Genomic DNA, 18,766 nt, shown 5'->3' on the forward strand with positions numbered 1-18,766 from the left:
ACGCACACACACACACCTACACACACACACGCACACGCACACACACACACACACACACACACACACACACACACAAAACCTCTTTGGATTTAACAATAGGTTGTCTTTCCTCTGACATCATGTGTCAGGGGCTGCATGTTTTTATCCTCAGACAAGATTGACCTCCACCTCCAGGTTCTGACATGTTAATCATCTGTCAGATTAATATGGTTAGATATTGCTCTGGTCAGTCAGTAATTGAGTAGCAATTTTACCAAGTTCTATTTTACTGAGTAATTTCTTGAATGGATATTTGTTACTTTTACTCGGGTAAAAATATCTTAAAGTAGTGCTTTTCTTGCTTAATCTCACTCTAGTTTTTGCCATATTTATTTCCTTAAGATCTATTTTTTTAGTTTATTATCGTTTCCCTTCCTGAATATTTATTTTCTTAATTTTTCTCTCATGATCTACTATTTTTATTTAAAGCTGAAGAATGTAGCTGTTCTTTAACAGTTTTAAATACTTTTTACATACGAAAACTGACAGTATAATACGAGACAGATAATCTGTGAAAACACTGAGCTTCTTCACCTCATTGTACGAGCTACTATTGCCGTCAGAAAAAATCAAAAACAACCAAGCTTTATTTACGGGGAGCATATTGACGGTGTTCTGACGTAGCTAATGTCAGAACACCGAAAAAAGGTGACATGGAGAAGCGGTGGTACTGCCTTCCAGTGTTTGTTTTGGTCATGTGTCATGGCAGCACTGTGCGTGACCTTGGTGCTGCATTGACGAAGACTTCATGTGGCGGGAGAGAGGATGAGGACGGTCACGGTGCGCTCCGTTCTAGGTTTCTTGTTGCCCTTTAGAGTGTTTTCCACTGGTGTGTTGCCTTAATTGTTATATTGAATGTTGCAGAAGTAGAATTTTGTTTCTGGTAAAGCAACTCAAATCCACTTTTTCCCTTTAATGGTGGTTTGTTTACACTTTCCTATTATTTCTTTGTCTGTATTACAACTAGTACTAAAATACTCAAATAGCTACATGAGTATTTTACATTTTTATTGCTAAGTTTTCTATTTTATCAAAATTCTTATTCTTTTTCTGCAAGAATACTGTAGGATTTTATTATTTTTTAAATATGAATTATTCTTTTTTGTGGGTGAACTTCATCCACAAAAAACATAAAACTATCAGGAATAAAATGACTTCTTAAAATGTACATTTAAAAAAAAGTAATTTAAACGACTCTTTGAAGTGAACAGACTGAAGATTCGGTGGCGTCACTAATCAAACAAAATAAAACGGTGTGCTTACTTTTGATCACGTGTAGTTGCTTTATATAATTTATTATAATTACTTATTAAGAATTGTATCACTTTTATGTTTCAGCAATATTTGAAGATGATCTATTTAATTTTGTATTAAGTGATACTGACTACTTTTTTTCTGGAAATAGGATGTTTCTCTCCAAAGTTGGGAGACATTTTACCTTCACCAACCAACATCAACATACATGAAACTATGAAAAAATTACCCAAAACACTTCTACAAAGTTTTACTTGAATTCACCTTTATAGTCAATTTATTTCACTTCTTTTTACACGTTGGTCCAAGAAAAAAAAAAAACAAACAAAAAGGCACAAGCCTAAATGCAGGAATGTGGACCAGTGCCAAGGTCAGCAGAGGGCAGAGAGAGCGAAAAGCGAGAGGTGGCACAGAGGCACAGTTCACACACATGGTTCTGGTTAGCAGACGCCCATTATGGACAATGTGGTTTGGAAGGAACTTTACTTTTCACAGTCTAAAGGCATTTTTAAGACACTTCTACTATCCACCAAAATGTCACTTATTTTATACAGAGAGAATACAAACATTGGGAAAAACACTCGACAACAAGCTTTTTCCTACAAACACCCAGAGAACAGAGTGTCCCATTTGTTATGCACGGTCATCCAACTCTTTCTTAATTTTATTAACTGATGTTTTTGACATCAGTCTTTAGTTAGCCAGTACCGTCTATTCAGTGGCTTTAGATGAAGTTAAACTGGTAAACAGTCAGATGCTGGTTCAGTTCACATTTGATGACAGGAAATGAGCCGAAACTTCCCTTTTGAGATAAACTCTTTTAAGAGCCTCAGTATGCAGGCAGCAGAGCTCCAGCTGTATGGATAAGCCCAGGGAAGATAGTGAAAGTCTTGAGGGGAGGGAAGGATCGGGTGCCTCTGCGTCTGGGTTTCAAGTTCACCATTTAAAAATGCTTCCCCTTTTGTTTTTCTCATTCTTGAGTCCAAAAGATCACTGAGTGGAAAATAGAGAGGATCCAATTGTTTTCACACACACACAGCGATGGAAAGTGGAAAAACAAGAGTTGCACAGATTTGTAGGACATGTTGTGGCTTCTTGCTCTTGATCAGCAAAACCCCCTCACTGAGATTCAAATTAAGCAGAAATTTATGCCAAACAGAGAATTCAAAATTCATGTGCATTACCTCAACAATCAGGTGTGCTTTTTCTTGTATCCATTTTAGCGTAACCCCAGTCCTGTCTCTCATGAGTGTATAAATGTGTGTGTGCCGTGAACAGCCTGTTGAGTTGACATTGGCGCCAGATGAAAGTGCCTGCATGGTCTTGCATACTTGCCCATGAGGGAAAACGGGGGGCTAATTACTGGTTTGTATCAACTCTGTGGTCATAATAAATTGCTGGGGGACAAACAGAAACAGACTGAACCCAGATGCTTCGAAGGGGAATATTGCTGTGGACACATTAGAAGGAAATGATGTTTGAGAATGGATTAGTTCACAATCATGATGACATATGTCAGTAATTTTGTCACTCATTCATAAATGTTTACATCATTCACTAGATGCATTTCCATTACAAACATGCGCAAAACGTCAATATTCCGGTAATGAAATAAAAAAAAAATTCTGCAATTGTGTTGTTTCTGTTATGCAATTAAAAGTCACATGAACAACATGTTCAAGTTGTTCACGTGATGGGTCATCAAAAAACATGCTGCGTCATCATCCTCCCACTACTTCCTGCCATCTTCTTCTTGGTTTGTGCCAGTGGCAACATCCAGTTGTTGATCATGTGATTATTGTGTGATAAAACCTGACCCAGTCGATCATTTCTTTGCTCCGTGTCTCATGACTGTTGGTAAGAGTCGGAACATTGATGGGCCACTAAATCGTGAACTTATTTTTTTCTTCAGCACAAGAAATTAACGTAACCACGTACAAGACTCCATAGCTTGCTCAATCCTTCAGAACAAGACGGCAAAATACTAGGAACTCCTCTACTTGAAGAGTGGACGGAACAATCCCTTTCCAATGGTCTAAAACTCAGAGGAAATGACTCTCATCTGAAACATCCAAATAATCATCAGCTTGACACAGTGGAGGGGTTTTGATAATCCAATGAGCATTCTTATCAAATGCCTTGTCTTCTCATGGAATGGGTCAGAGTAATTTCAGTTCATTGGTTTTGATGAATCTCAGACCACATCCATAGGTGAGGCTCCCATAGGTTAAGGAGACTGGTTCATCTTAGTCCAGGCAGTGGAGACAAGGTGGTTGATGCGAGGGAAGACGGCCTGGGCCTGTTGATTCTAGGCTGTATAATCTGGATTTTGGGGATTTCAGATTGCCAGTTAATTTTATTGTAGCTTTTCAGAAGTATCTCCAAAGTGTTTCCTTTCGTAGATTCCAGTAAATTTAAAGTTCCTTAAGCTTAAGTCGTCTACCATGTTAGTTTGGGGTACACAGGACTTCACCACATTAAATACAAATACTCCAATATAAAACAAACGAAAGAAGGCAAAAAAATGTCACATTGTATGTTGCTATCATATGAAGAAGATATACAAAATATCTACAAAACCACATGTAGAAGTTTGTCGTATCAAAAAAAAAACAATACCCATTTATCTCCACCGCAAACCATTCTTTACAAAACAGCACAAAAACAGAGCATAAATAGTCAACAGTTTTTATACAGGGCACAGTTTTTTTTAGTGGTTTGTGTTCCGTCTCAAAGCTGCTGCTCCTCAAACAGTATCTGAGCGTACACAGTCCCGCTCCGAGATGCTTTCGCCTCTGGGATCGGCTTCACCAGATCCAGCTCCGCATATGTCAGATTCTCCTCCACTATCCTGGGCTGGGGACGAGATGGCGGTGAGGCAAGGGTGGAGGAAAACATAATGACGGAGGAGAGGGGAGTCAGTGGTGGGACGAGGAAGCATGAGAAGAAGAAAAAATCCATTATAAAAAACTTAATTAGGCTAATTAAAGGGCTAAAGATGGTGTAGATTTACTAAGTGCATAACTTTTTTAGGTTGGGTAAATGTGAACATGCTCTCTGCAGCTGCCACCAACCAGGAGTTCTGGGTTTAAAAGCACTTTAAAACGTATATAATCAAAAAACCACATCATCACACATTTTATGGGAAATTCTCACATTCATCTTCCACACCTTAAACTCCATGTTGGTCTCTTTTCATAGCATGTGGACTGTGTGTGACTGAATGTTTTACACCTAGATTGACCATATAAAGCTCTCCTCCAAACACGGTGGATTAAAAAAAATACTTGAAAACAAGATTAGGAACTGAAAGCACAAACTCACCAGAACTACTTTCCTTGGTTGAGGTTTTAATAGTTTGGGTTTGCGAGTTTTGTCTTCGATGGGGGCTGCAAGGACAAAATACAGATGAGTTCTGTGGAAAGCTGAATGTTCTGCTGTTGATCAATGGTGGACACAGCAATTCACTGTTGTGCTAACAGCAAAGCTAATGTTTTGTTTTACGCACTTGGCTTCCTCAAATTTTTTTCAGGGTTAAATTTTGCTACCCTTGACTGTTTTTGTAAACTCTCTGTTCGATGAAGTTCGACATCTAGCTAATTTTTCATTTAGCGCTTAGCATTTTTGCTAACTTTAAAATCATTCAACGCACTTAGCTTCCCCTAAATTTTTCCGAGCTAAATTCTGATGTACTTCCGTGTTGAGGGCGATATATTCTTCCAGACTTGTTTCTGTTCTTGTTAAAGCAGCACATGTTTGTGTTTACCTTTCGCTGGTATCTCTGGTGGTTTCTCCTCCTGGTAGTCCCTGCTCCTTTTCTTTCTGTATCTTCTCTCCTTCTTAGGAAGAGCAGGGGAAACACTGACTACGCTGGTGACCGTCTCTCCTGAGCTGGAGTGAAACCAAGTAAATAGCGTAGTTTAGTTTGTGTTTTTTTCAGTTGGTTTTCATTTTTAACAACAGAGGAGTTCTGAAAGAAAGTGAAGTGTAAAAATAAAACAAAAAACAAAAAAAACGAGGAATCCTACCTGTTCTGAGGGCTTTTAACCAAGTGGTACTGATCTGCAAAAATACAACAGATTTTAGTTTTAACATTAGTGGGAGAACGGGAAGAGAACTGAATAAATGTTATTTCCTTCTTAAAAGTACAACCAACAATGTATTACATTAAGAATTTATCTTATTGACTGCATAAATTAAGATGTGGAAGGAAAAGCATACATGTTTTTTATTTATTTATTTAGCTTTTTAACAAAGAAATGTGTAAAGATATGTTTCGAGGTAGAAATTTCTCTTTTGAGGAATGCTTCAAGCTCGGTTACATGGGACGGAGAACATCTGCAAATATTCACTTTAGAGATTATGAAGCAGGCTGGTGGAACTTTACTAATTAGGTGAATTCTGAAGGTAATTTTTTGCACTGCATTTTATCTTAGAGTACTGAAGTAAAAGGGGCTGAAAACATTTGAAAACCATTTATCCTTTTCCTTCGATTTCACAATATCTTATGTTGGTATCACATTAAATAACCCACAAAATATGTAACAAAAAGAAGTGTTGCTGACCTTTTAGTCTCTGCTTCCTCTGTATGAATTGGCAGATTATGGTCACAGTGAACATGCACATGCACAGCAGACCCACAGAGCAGATCAGCACTGCACACAGGTACACATCTGAAACACACACGCACACACACGCGTACACACACACACATTGGTTCAAAAAACATCATGTTCGTTAACTACAGGCAAAACAAAGTAAAAAACAAAATGATGCAGAGTTATTCTGAGCTGCTCCTTCAGACTGGGATATTTTTGCCTGCTCACGTTCTCCACAGACGTGGACACATCTGCTAAAAATACTACAACTCACCTTCAAACAAACTCCACAGACTTTCTTTGGTCTCGGTGGTCGGTAGAACATGCACTGCACAGAAAGAGGGAGAGAATAGAAACACGTGAGGTCTGTAGTCATCCCTGTGGCTTTTTTCTTTCTTTTTTTTTTTTGACCTTGATTACACATAGGCTTGTGCTTTAAATAGAGCTAACTGTAGGAAGACATGGAGCCAAAGCTGACCTCCTCCCTTGTGTAAAAGCATCTAAATGTTTCACATTCATGTTTTATTTCACTTTTCAGATCTCCCCCCATCATGTCTGGATATGAGCATAAAAAACTGAATGCTTATACCTGATGTTGCATGTTTTTCATATTTCCCTTTGGCCGCTTGAATTTTAGGATGCCATTTTTCAAGCTAGCTGCCATTTATGAACTTTTGAAATCATTTATTTGAGTAAAATGTTACCCCTTTAAAGAACTGGGTGATCTTTATGTCACATATTTTCTATAGCCGTTAGAAATGTTTTGTTTGGCCCCTGACCAAGTCCAAGAACCATGCAAATTTTTCCAGCCTGCCGACCAATGAAAATCTTAAAGAAACATTTTAAGGTCGACACACATGTTTCTATCATTAACCACTCATTTTCAGCTATTTTTACTCACAGTCCTGGACACACCCATTCGTTCAACTTTGCTAAATACAGGAAGCATTTTTTCAGAAAGAGTGACCCATATCCAGTTGTTGTTGCTAAGCCCCAGACAAAAGTAGTAAACAATCCATCCAGAAAAATTAGAAAACTTTTAATAACACATTTGTGTGAATTGGTATATTTTCAGATCGATATATTCAGATACCGATGTGAATATACTAGAACGGTATATTCAGGGGTACTGTATAATGAGAGATCCCAATTCTTCAACAGTAGGTATATTCATTTCATTAAAATATTTTATTTTATTGATTTTAGGTAAAACAAATTCAATATAAATTTACTTCAGGATTTTTGAGAAAAATGTTGAAATCAGTGGACTCTGAGTATGTTCAGTTTTGGACACATTTGGTGTCCAAAACTGACACCAGTTTTGGACTGGTGTCAGTTCATGAGGTGGACATGAGCAGGAAAAGTCCGTCTGGAGAAATATTAATGTCGTTTTCACAAGTGACATTAAATTACTACAGCCATGAGACCTCACAAGAAACAAATCAAAATTTGAAACTCAATTACAACATTATCCTTATGGTAAATTCAGACTTTGAATATCTCATCTTCAAATTCAACTCATAAGTAATAAAACTCCAAAAGGTATCAACAACATACAATCTGATGGTTGAATGTTTGTTCCACAAGAACGTCTTTCTCTATCTGATTGGCTGGCTATTATTGTTGAATCTGCTAACTTCCAGTCACTCCAGGTCTTATTTACACCCCGAACATTTCAAATAAAAAGCCACTGGTGATCCTCTTCTTCCTAATATGTTTCCCATGCTCGAAGTGAAGTTCCCTCCCTCCCCCCCTCGCTGCCCCTGCAAACACACGCACACACACACTCGCTCATTCCTCCACCCCATCCAACCACAGGAGTCTTAACATGGCGGTACTGTTGTCGAGCTAGTGGCAGGAAGCTTGTGAAGTGACACCCACTAGCACATCTCAAAATACCCACAACCACCAGCAGCTGACGACGGGCTGGCTCGCCATCTCGCCTACTGGAGACTTTCTCACAGGCCAGCTGGCAGACTGACAAACCAAACCTCGTGGCCGACATGTTACCAAGACGGTACGACATCATGAGGTGGACATGAGCAGGAAAAGTCCGTCTGGAGAAATATTAATGTCGTTTTCACAAGTGACATTAATGACGGCTCACACTATCCTCCCAACATCTACGGATTTCTTTTTTTTTTTTTTGGTACATTTACATGTTTCGGATAAAAAAATAATTTTAAAGATAACTTCATTAAAAATGTATTTATTTCATTGTATTAAGGAAAACCACTTCCTACTTCATAGACCCTCTTTTTTGAGAATATCTGAAGTCCATTTTATGAATTTTATCAGTAATTGAAACACATTATGTAGACTAGTTAAACACAGATGGATATTTGAAAACCTTTAAATATGATGAGTTTCTCATTAGTTAATAAAAACATGTTTAAATTTTATACCCATAGAAAATCTGTTTCTACAAACAGAAATGTGGGCTTAATGAAATGTTAATACCTGCTTAAGGTACTATCTGCGACTTAAAGTACTTCTCATCTGACATGAAACTCATTGGGACGTATATTCTAATTTATTAGAATAAATTCAATAAATTTATTGAATTTATTCTATAAATTCAATAGAATAATAGAATAAATTCAATAGAATTTATTTCGGTAAACTGGGAAACTGGAAAATTTACCGAACTAAATATCCCAGTTTGGTACGCACCACGGTTTTAACGTTGTAATGGGTCGGTATGTTTACAACATGTTTTGATTCTTTACCATTTTCAATGGTAAGCAAAGTATTTTTCAAATTTCTAGAAATAGTTTGAAGATGCTAAGTTTTAGAGCGTCAAAGAGTGTCTTGTAAAGGACTGAATAGAGATTTAGTGTGGACTGGATAAAATGCTATAAATACAAAGTGCCCATCAGTGATTATCCTTAAAGAATTGAAAACAAAGACTCTAAAGCGTGTCGTAATACAGTCATTCACATGCCGATGGGGGTGAGGTACGTTGTAGCCACAGCTGTCCTGGGCCAGACTGACTGACGCTCTGACCACCAGCTGCAGGCAAGGCGGGTTACCCAACAACACAATGACTGAGATGGATGGAGCGGGGATTTGAGGACGAACAGGAGGAGCTCCTACCTCCCGAACCTCCGTCACCCTTTTGTGATATAGAATATTTGACAATATGAAATGTTATCGCTTTGAAGTCATTTTAGTACACCCAATGTTTGAGTGTTCCCTGGACTCACTGTGAAAGTCCAGCTGTTGGGGACTTCCCTCTTGAGAGGGAATCCTGCCCACATGTCCCCAGCTGTGTAGCATTTTAAGCTAGCTAAATGCTGTAGCAGGATTTGGACCTCAGCTAACCTTCCTCTAACACCACTGGCGTTTACATTCAGTTTCAAGCTGTTTCAGGTGAGTAATTCAGTTAAGTGTTAAAAAATGGTGACAGAGAAGGTTCTTTCTTTCTCCATTGTCACAGTAGCTGAAAAGAAAAACATAACTTTAAGTAGCTGAGTTTAGTGATAGTTGGGAGTAAACTCAGTTTGTTTTGGTGTTTAATAGCTCTTAGTTCTACACAAACATGAAGATAACGTCACTGTTCGGTACACATGCCTGTAAAACCAAATGGGCTATTCTGAAAATTTCTCATACATATTCATACTATTACACCTTTAGTAGTTAGCACGCCATTATGTTTCTCTCACTGATTATTTTCTCCTAAATAGCAGCTAAGCTGGTAGAAATATCCATAATTCCTTCATAGTAAGTTATCTACAAACTAAATCAGGGTTACATTTTTGCCAGTGGTTCTCCGTGACTCAGTCAGCGCAGCTGCAGTGCGTGTCAGAGTAATGGCCGATCTCCTAAATCTGCAGTGCTTGTGTGCCATGAAACTGTTTTCCTCTCATCTTGAAAAATATCTCATTTTCAACAAATGGCTGACAAAGCCAAAAGGCCACAGTGGAGGGATTCTTTCACGTTCTGTTTGAATACAAAAGCCAGAGTTGTGTTCAGCTGCACTCTGTGTTTTAGACTTGTGGCTCCTTTCTGTGCGCCAACAAAGCCAGTAAACATCGGCACCCAGACATGAACAGGACTGCATAATGAACCTCTGTGATGGAATCATCACTGCTCCAATCTGCTGTACTATTGATGACTGTAAATGAATGAGAAGACAAAGCCTTTACTACTCCACCCACTTACTTCCTGTTGTCAGTTTTGATGCATATCTAACATATTTATTGCTTTCCCTTCTAATTTGCTTTTTAAGATGCAAGGTAAATTTGGACCCCTGAAACTTATTTTAGAGGCCTGATGAGTACTTAAGGTAGTTTCACTTGTGGTGTTTTTCTCAGAGTTTTGAAATTTTTACTGCTATATTAGGATTTTAGAGCATATACAACTTGACATAAATAACATTTGTATTTCATAACAGTTTTCCACTGAGGCTGAGGTCTTTCTTGAAGCCTAGTGTTAGCCTGTTTGATTTATTACTCTGTGTTTTGGGGGCTCATGTTTTGGGGCTCATTGTCCAACTGAAAGAGTTTGGAGATAGTCCTCCATTTTCACTATTCCACTCTCTGTGCATCACACCACTACCATTGGCAGCAAAACAATCCCACAAACTGGACAGTAACTTTGTTCCCATCCACTTTTCATGCAAATTTTGAGCAAATTTCTAAAATGTTGCCAGAAAATGAGAAAACAGAAAGTAGAGGTCTGGCCTGTTTCTAGTTTTGTGCTTCTGGTAAGGCACAGACCCACCAGAGGATGGGACAGTTCACAGCATTCGAACTTATTTGGCAAATGCATTTCCATCTCCCTTTTACACATTGACTCTTCCCACAAAAGACAAAAACCATGTCAGGGAAGTGTAAACACTTTAATTTATTATTTAGAATTTTGCCATTTCCATCAACCTTTTCTAATGGGATACTTCAAAATTAAAAAAATGTTGATTGAACTATAACAAACATATAAAAACTGATTTTGTAGGGGTTACCTTAAGCTACCTGGAAGGCTTGAAAATGTGGACTATACTTAAAAGTGGGACCAAAACCAACCATTTATATGACTTTTATTAAATGTACTAAGCAGACCAGTTGAAATTGTGGCAGAAACTTGTAGATGATTAACAGGAGTGCTGTCAACACTCACCAAAACATTAGTTGGAGCGTATGACTATAATTATAAGTTTATAGATTTATTCCTGTGTGGCTAAGACAAAATCCACAGTGCATTAAAAGTTATGTGCTGTGCTATCTGGTTGTTCCACTCTCAAACACTAAAATACATTTTTAAAAGTTCAAAATTAATAAGACATTCATGATTCTGATACTTTATCTAAACCTAAAACCGTAACTGTTCAAAAGAGCAGAGAAACGTGTAAAGGAATCTCTAATATCTGTTACTTATCCCAGGTGGAGGCTATTATCGAAGGCTTGAACTTTCCAGCAAACCTCCTGACCTCTTGATGAGCTGTTTATTATCGTAGTGAGCTATGTCGCTGGGGGTTCAGTGAATGTGCCTGATTGTAAAAACACCTGGTCACCTAATGTTCTCACACCATAAGAATCCAATTAGTTTGATGTCACACACATGTATGCACATCTAATCTCCAGTATTCTTGCGAGAGTCATCTAAAACATGAGCTATGTTGCTGGGGGTTAAAAGCCCCAGGGGAGCTGTTAAACTGCTGAATGTCTAGCTGAGTTCAGTGCTTTGCATAAATAATGGGATGAAATTTTCACCCCTGTTGTACCACAGAGGAAAAACAGATTTTTCAAACGTTGGTTTGCCAAAGTCACTGTAAGTCATTGTTTTACGATGAAGAAGAGCTTTTAAATATTAGATAATATGCAGATGACTTTGCACTTCAAAATTGCAATTGTTACAATTTTGGTCCCCAATCAAACCGAGTCGACCAAACTATCAGGTGTGAAAATACCCTGTTAGATTGGACAAACCTCTGGAAAGAATACAATTTGCTAAAACTGTAAACTCAACCAAAGAGATCTCACACTGTTTCTACTAGCCTTGCTGAAAAATCTCTCAACTTGAACAAAAAGGGGCTCGGAAAGTGGAGAGTGGAAATGAAGCCCACCAACTCTTCTTCCCGTTTTATCTGTAAGACTCCCAAAGAATGTGCAGCTCTCAGCAGCTTTCTAAAGGCTGTGGTTGTGTTTTCACATGAAATCTACGTATGGTACTCGGCTTGGACTGGCCTACAGAGAACACAGCCTCTTCGGTTTGCTTCCTATTGACACACATTGTGCTAATGGCTCTGGTGTCTAAATTGTTAGGGTCATGGAAATATAGTGGCGTAAGCATTTTTATTATTACTCCAACCATAATAGAGCAGTGCTTCCTTGGACTGAAATAACTTCCCACTTCCTTAACCACAGTGTGTCAGGACCCACACGTAAGGCGGCTCGCCTGTGGGCTGTTCAAGCTTTACCTTTCTCCTTACAACCATCTCTGTTCTGTTTCTGCATTTTGAGTTTTCTTTTTCTGCTCAACTTTGAGAGAGAAACTCCATTTTATTAAGGCCAATGGCAACAGCTCTTATGTGCATCTGCTGTGATCCACAGCCGCCTCAGCTGAATATAACAGCTAAGAAGTTCTGTCTGCATCCATAAAACATGTGGAGGATCTAGCAGCGGGTGAGGGTAAAACACTGGTTAGACGTAAAGATTTGGGATGTTTACATTTTTAGGTTGTGAGGCATAACCCATCATAGTGACTCAATCCCTTAACCTCAGTAGAAAGCTTATTGAAATAGAGGTTTGCTTTGAAAAAGTCCAGCTCAGCAATAAACGTTTGTATGTCGTAGTTTTGCGAAACACATATTTTCATACAGCTGCAAAACTACATCATCCTAGTGCAAAAACATTTTATCAAAAAATTTGAGATTTTTCTGAATTTCCGTGTTTCCATTAAACTATTTTATTTTGGTAGATTCAAATCGCGCAATTGTATGGTTAATGGAAGTGCACATATACTCAAGTAAAAGTATATCCAATAACTTCACTTGGTTATAGGGAGACTAATCCTCGCGGTTTGTTTTATGTGTTACATTTGTTTTATCATCAAGGACTATGGTTCCAACATCAGAGAAACTCCATAGGAAAAGTGTACATTTAGAGTCAAGTAGTGGTGTTCAAAGCATAAAATACTCAGTGGCCCTCAAATATAAATACCAGACTGTTGAAGAACTACATTTTAAAAATGAGTAGAGTTTTCTTCTGTTAAACAGCAGCTGGAGTTTTCAGCTTTTCTGAAACCACCAAAGATTTTGTTTAAACAACCTAAAATCATAGGTACATGTCAGTAGCTTGGAATGTGGCTTTAGAAAATAAAACACAACTATACAATTAGAGTAAAAAGAGGGATAGAGGATAATCTGAGGACCATTAGTCACATGTTTGAGGTGTGCCATGAGAACAATCTAGTTAATGCAGAGGCGGGACAAAAAGAAAATAAGTTATAGCACATTTTATTGCTTCAGGCCAAACATTACACATTGGAACAGAATGCAGAAGACCAAATTACTAGTATTATACACCTTTGGAGCGTTGTTCTGTTTTGTTTCACCTATCCTCAGATAGAGCTGCGTCTGTCATAAAAGCCTGCTTTTTGTCTTCACCAGCATTTTATTAGTTAAGATGGTACCAAATTAACTATTTTAGTCAGCAACTGAGCTGACTAAAAATATTGATATAGGTTTTCTTATAACTGGTAAAAAATTTTTGTCTTTGTTATTAGGCCTATTTAGAGTACTGGGGCCATACTAAGAAAAATAAAGTAATGAGAATCAAGCCACAATATTATAATTTCCAAAGCAGCTATAGATTAGTTGGATCCAACCAACCAAAAGGGAGTGGTGGGACAAGAGCAACAGTACATGGGGAGATATTTTTAAATTACTTGTTTTTGTCAGAATTAAAAGTTCAGTAAAAATATCTGAATTATAAAGACTACTGGAATTTAATGGCATAAATATTTGGTTGGCTTTGAGTTTTTTGTTTTAAGGAAGTTAAGCAAACCTACATGTTTGTTCCTGCACTTAAAAATAAAGAAAAATTGCTGATCCAGTCACACCATTAACAGTCATTTAGCAGCAAGAATACAGCACATGAAATCTTTTAAAAGTGTCCTGGAATGAAAAGAGATGTACAGCTGTGTATCATCAAGAATGAAAATAGACGATATGTAGCCGGATGATGCCTTCCAAGGATAAATATGCCTAAAGAAAAGGTCCAAGATCGAACCACTGAGGTACTCCAAGGTCCGTCTTGGTTTAGGACAAGAGATTGCTAACAACCACACTGTAAGATCTGTTGTACAACTGGAAGTAAAACCTTAAGATCATACCAGAAAGGCCAACCCAACCCTAAACCTGAGGATTTACCAGAATCAGAGCAAATGATTTATTACTCTCGGTAATGCTATAACTGTGCTGTGGTTTGCTCTAAAACCGAACTGGAATCTTAAAATGAGGTCAATCATTTTTAAAGACATAGAAAGGAATGAAAACTTGTACATAGGTCTATAGCTATCCAAGGGTCCAGAGACGTTTCTTTCAAAAACAGCTGTAAGCAGAGTTTTATAGGAACAGAATGAAGAATTAATTACAGCTGGACCTGTGCAAACTGACAGAGCTAAAGCATATTTTAAAACCCTTATAAGGCAAATGTTGATAATACGGAAAATGCCTCAATTTGTTAATTACCTCATTTGGAGTTTTCAGGAAAAGGATTGGAAAAGGTCAAAGTAAACGGCCTCAATAGGAGGCTCTACATCACAAGTGACACATGATAAAACTTCAGAGTGAACGAATAGCATTCGATGGAAACACAAAGCACAAGGTTGAGGTGTAACTTGCAAAGGGACATTGGTCCAAATGTTAGAGAAAGTTGTCAACTTTCTCTAACATTTGGACCAATGGATCTAAAAACCCAGGACAACTTCAAACAAGTGAACCAATTTCTTGCTTTTGAAACTCAGTGGAGTTGTCATGTGAACATTCCACCGGGGGTAAAGACTGACTCAAAAGCATTGTTAAAAGTGCAGAAGAAGAACTTTTTAATTTTTCTGGATCATCTTTGAGCCAGAAGATGATGCAGCGTGTTAAAGTCTTCATGCCACCGTGTTAAAGTCTCTCCTGCCAGTTCTTGGCATTGAAAAACCTCAGACACTGCTCATTTTCCAGGATCAGTTACTCAGCCTGAGCTGCAGCTTGGTGACATGCAGGATTCCTTTTATCTCCGGGCCTGCTCCTAACTGATGACATTTCCCCCTCTCAAATGAAAAGCAGAATCGTGCTTTTTGCTCCCTGGAATCACTGCCACACAAATTACATCACCTACTTGTGGTCAGAAACTGCAGCTTCTGAAGACGCAAAAGTTGGTTTGTGAAACAAATGGCTATTAAATTTGTGAGTTCTTTCTGCCACTCTTCAGGGCTGTGAGACATTTAATACAAAACCATATGATTCCAATTAATTCCCAAAATGAGGAAAAGAAAAGTCAAGGCCCCTTACCTCTGAGCTCAGTGGCGGCGGTGTAGTTGGTCGAGGCCTTCCAGCGGTCCTGATGCTTCTTGAACTCCTGCACCCGGCACATGTAGAGTCCTCTGTCTTCCTCGGACACCTTCTGGACGAGCAGCTCGAAGATCTTCCCCTGCTTCACCACTGTCAGCTTGAACTTTGGCCAGGGGAAACTCTTGGTGTAGTTCCCATAGAAGCGAGCTTTCCTCATGTTGACCCGGGCGATCAGGAGTTCGTCCTCAGGTCGATCCGCGCCTGCCGGCAAGAAGGTCCATTTGACGACTGGTAGGGCTGTGTTTCGCCGTCTCTGGGAGACGACGCAGGTGAGTGTGATGTTCTGACCCTCCTGGGCAACCGTGAAGGGCGACGGAGTGATTGTGGCGTTGATGGCCAAGCAGAAATCTGAGGACGAAGTTGCATAGTTGCATTTGAGTTACATCTGAGTACATTTAGTGTCAACTTCTGCTCTAATCTCAAGACTTTTCAAGCCTTTAACTGGTCTTATTTCTTGCATTTAGCTCTGTGATCTCTGTCCAGTTTCTTTGGCCCTGCTGAAACAAAAAAAAATTCTCGCATCATTCTTCCATCACTATGTTTGTCCATAGGGATGGTGTCCTGGGTGAAATGCAGTTTTAAGCTGCGTTCACGCGGAAAGCAAATATGACCCAAATCAAAATTTTTTTGATTTAGGTCAAACGTTTTTGCCCATTTTTTGTCCATGTCCAAAGTTATAATCATAAACTGAAGTCTGAACGGTCCAATTCCGATCTTTCCTCCTATAACAAATGCCGATATACGCCTCTTCAATATATGTTGCTAAATTGGATACGTATGTGATTGTTTTCAAAGCATCTGCAGTCTGAACGGTCATGTCGCATTTTATCCAACTTCTACATCCTTGGCATGACATGACATTATAATTCTGAGCCAAATCCAGACATAAACAATGAATGAAGGTAATAATCATACAAATCATATAATATGATCATATAAAAGAAGTCTGTGATCGAAGTGAATCACATCACAATCTCACCACTCTTTACTCTGACTACACATCCAATCAGACTTTGTTACAGAAGTTGCAGTCAGTGCTCCATGAAACGATGTTGCTATTAGTTGTGCTTTCTTTTTATTAGCTTCCTTAATCTTATTATTGTGTGACAATCCTGTTGGCTCCCATTTCTGAATAAACTTTAAATCAACCTATAAATGGCTGCATCCATTATTACTTCCATAAACAGTGCACTGCTATGACGTCTATGTTTTTCTTCTGATTGCAGGCCAATTTGGGGCTGTAAATTGTTCACACAGATGTCTGATTGCAGTCGTTTTCAATTAGCAGCATGAACAACTACGCAAAATGATACAATTTCAGCCCAAAAAAAATTGGAAATGAGAATCAAGATTTTCTGTGTGAACGTATCCTCAGTTTGGCCACAGATTTGTGCAGACTGTGGCCAAGCATGAAAGTGAACGCTCACGGAACATCTCCATCCAATCCAACTGAGGGTTGAGCTATTTTCCAAAGGAAAACAGGCAGGAATTTAACTCTCTAGATGTATCTAGTTGGTAGAGACGTAAACGGAAAGATTTGCAGTTTCATAATTTCCAAATATTTTCAGGTACCATCAGTGATTTACTGTCCACTTCCCAGTTTTGCGCTGTTTTGTCTTGGTTTATCAGATTAAATAAAACCCCAAAATGCACACATCCGCAGATCTTGTTCCAGGACCAGATGGAACGTCACCTTCCCTTTTCCCTCTGACGATGGGGTTATTTTTGTTACTCATGACAACAAACACGGGTTCAGAAAATGAGGAACAACCCTTGCTATTGCGTGTTGAATGGGAATATTTATGACATGCATACTTGTGCTGATGTAAGCAGTTCCACAAACCACGTAGTGCAGGGGTAGAGCAGGTGCCCCATACACACAGATTCTCGGCCCTCAACAGAGCTGTTTGGGGTTCAAATCCCAACTTGGGAACCTTTGCTGCATGTCTTCCTTCTTCTGTTTCGGCCTTTTTCCTGTCTAAATACTGCAAATAAAGGCCATTAGTGCCACAAAAGCACCCTAACAACAAAGGGAGTAGGGTTAATCCTAGTCTCATTAGGGTTAGGAGTAATCTTAACCTTAATCTTAAACCTAATGCTTTAAAAACAAGTCAGGAAACAATCGGTGCCCATCAGAATAACGAGATGCAATCACAGAGAACTGTCTTTGCTGTTGCAATGGAAGCCTGAAGCTATTTTAAATTAATGAGAAAGGGAAACCTTTTTGAACAATCCCACAAGATGAATCTTTACTCTAGAATCCCTTCTCATTTTCTGAATACGGGTCCAGTAGTCATCCCCTAATTAATGGCCAAAATCCAACTCTACATCATCTCTGATTCTCTGTTTTCTTCAAAGTTAGTCTATAAACTTTCACCATGTTAACTCCAGCAGAAGTTGAGGGGAAAAAGACCAACATATTCCTACCTCCAAACAATGCTCGGGTTAGCAGAGCAAAGACCAGAGAGGAGATCTTCATTTTCCACAACTGCAGCCTCCATAAACTCCAAGTTAAATGCGCCTCAAGAAAATTGTCCCCAGGTTTCCTCCTCCTTCTCTTCTTTTTCTTTTTCTCTTTTTTTTTTCTCCCTTCAACTGGGAGGTGAAATATGAAACACTGGACGCTCTGTTTCCACTCTGAACCTCCTTCCTTCCCTCCCACTCTCCTCCCAGACAGTAAAAGCACATTCGGCTGCATCGCGCACGCAGAGCAGACAAAAACAGACGTGCTGCCGTGTGTGAGGACACACACACATACACACCTACACACATACACACACACATGCGCGCAAGCTCTAGTTCTACTCAGAGAAGTGGGAAATGTAGCTTCCTGAGCAGGAAAGGAGAGCAGGGAGGTGGTGTGTGGGTGTGTGTGTGAGTGTGTGCGTGTGTTTTTGAGATCGTCTGTGAGCATATTACACTTCCAGCTGTGCAGGACAGCGGGCACAGACCTCAGTCAGAACTGTTATTTTGGAACACACAGGCAGGAGAAGGAGGGCTGGTTTTATGTGCAAAAATATCTCAGATTTGACCCAATTAGTTTTATTAAACTCAAACCCAATGTCAGAACAACCCTAAAAAAAAGAATAATTTGAATCAAACCAAATTTATGTTAGTTGCCCAGTCGAAGTCCAGATCCACATCCAACTACGAATATGTGGCAACACCGATGCTCATAGATGCATTTGCTCGAATAGCTAAGTCATTAGGGTTAGGGTTGTAACTTTCGTTTGTGAATTTAGCCAAAAATTAGCACCAATAATTGGGGTTATTTACCCTGTCATAAAAAAGGGAGTTAATTTTCCATAGTCAT

At 38.9% G+C, this 18,766-nt stretch overlaps 1 protein-coding gene across 1 annotated transcript; it reads right to left on the bottom strand.

The window, feature by feature from the left end:
- Positions 1 to 1,541: 1,541 nt before the first annotated feature.
- Positions 1,542 to 18,254, bottom strand: vstm4b (V-set and transmembrane domain containing 4b). Its single transcript, XM_014971799.2, has 8 exons — positions 17,881 to 18,254; positions 15,394 to 15,801; positions 6,166 to 6,219; positions 5,859 to 5,966; positions 5,322 to 5,355; positions 5,060 to 5,184; positions 4,618 to 4,682; positions 1,542 to 4,149 (listed from the first exon to the last, which is right to left on the bottom strand). Exons 1-8 carry the CDS (start codon positions 18,149 to 18,151, stop codon positions 4,024 to 4,026), a joined length of 1,191 nt encoding a protein of 396 aa, XP_014827285.2. The 5' UTR covers positions 18,152 to 18,254; the 3' UTR covers positions 1,542 to 4,023.
- Positions 18,255 to 18,766: the final 512 nt, after the last annotated feature.

This window comes from Poecilia mexicana, unplaced genomic scaffold (genome assembly GCF_051168715.1).
Source record: "Poecilia mexicana isolate PSO_F unplaced genomic scaffold, ASM5116871v1 scaffold_19, whole genome shotgun sequence".
Taxonomy (NCBI): domain Eukaryota; kingdom Metazoa; phylum Chordata; class Actinopteri; order Cyprinodontiformes; family Poeciliidae; genus Poecilia; species Poecilia mexicana.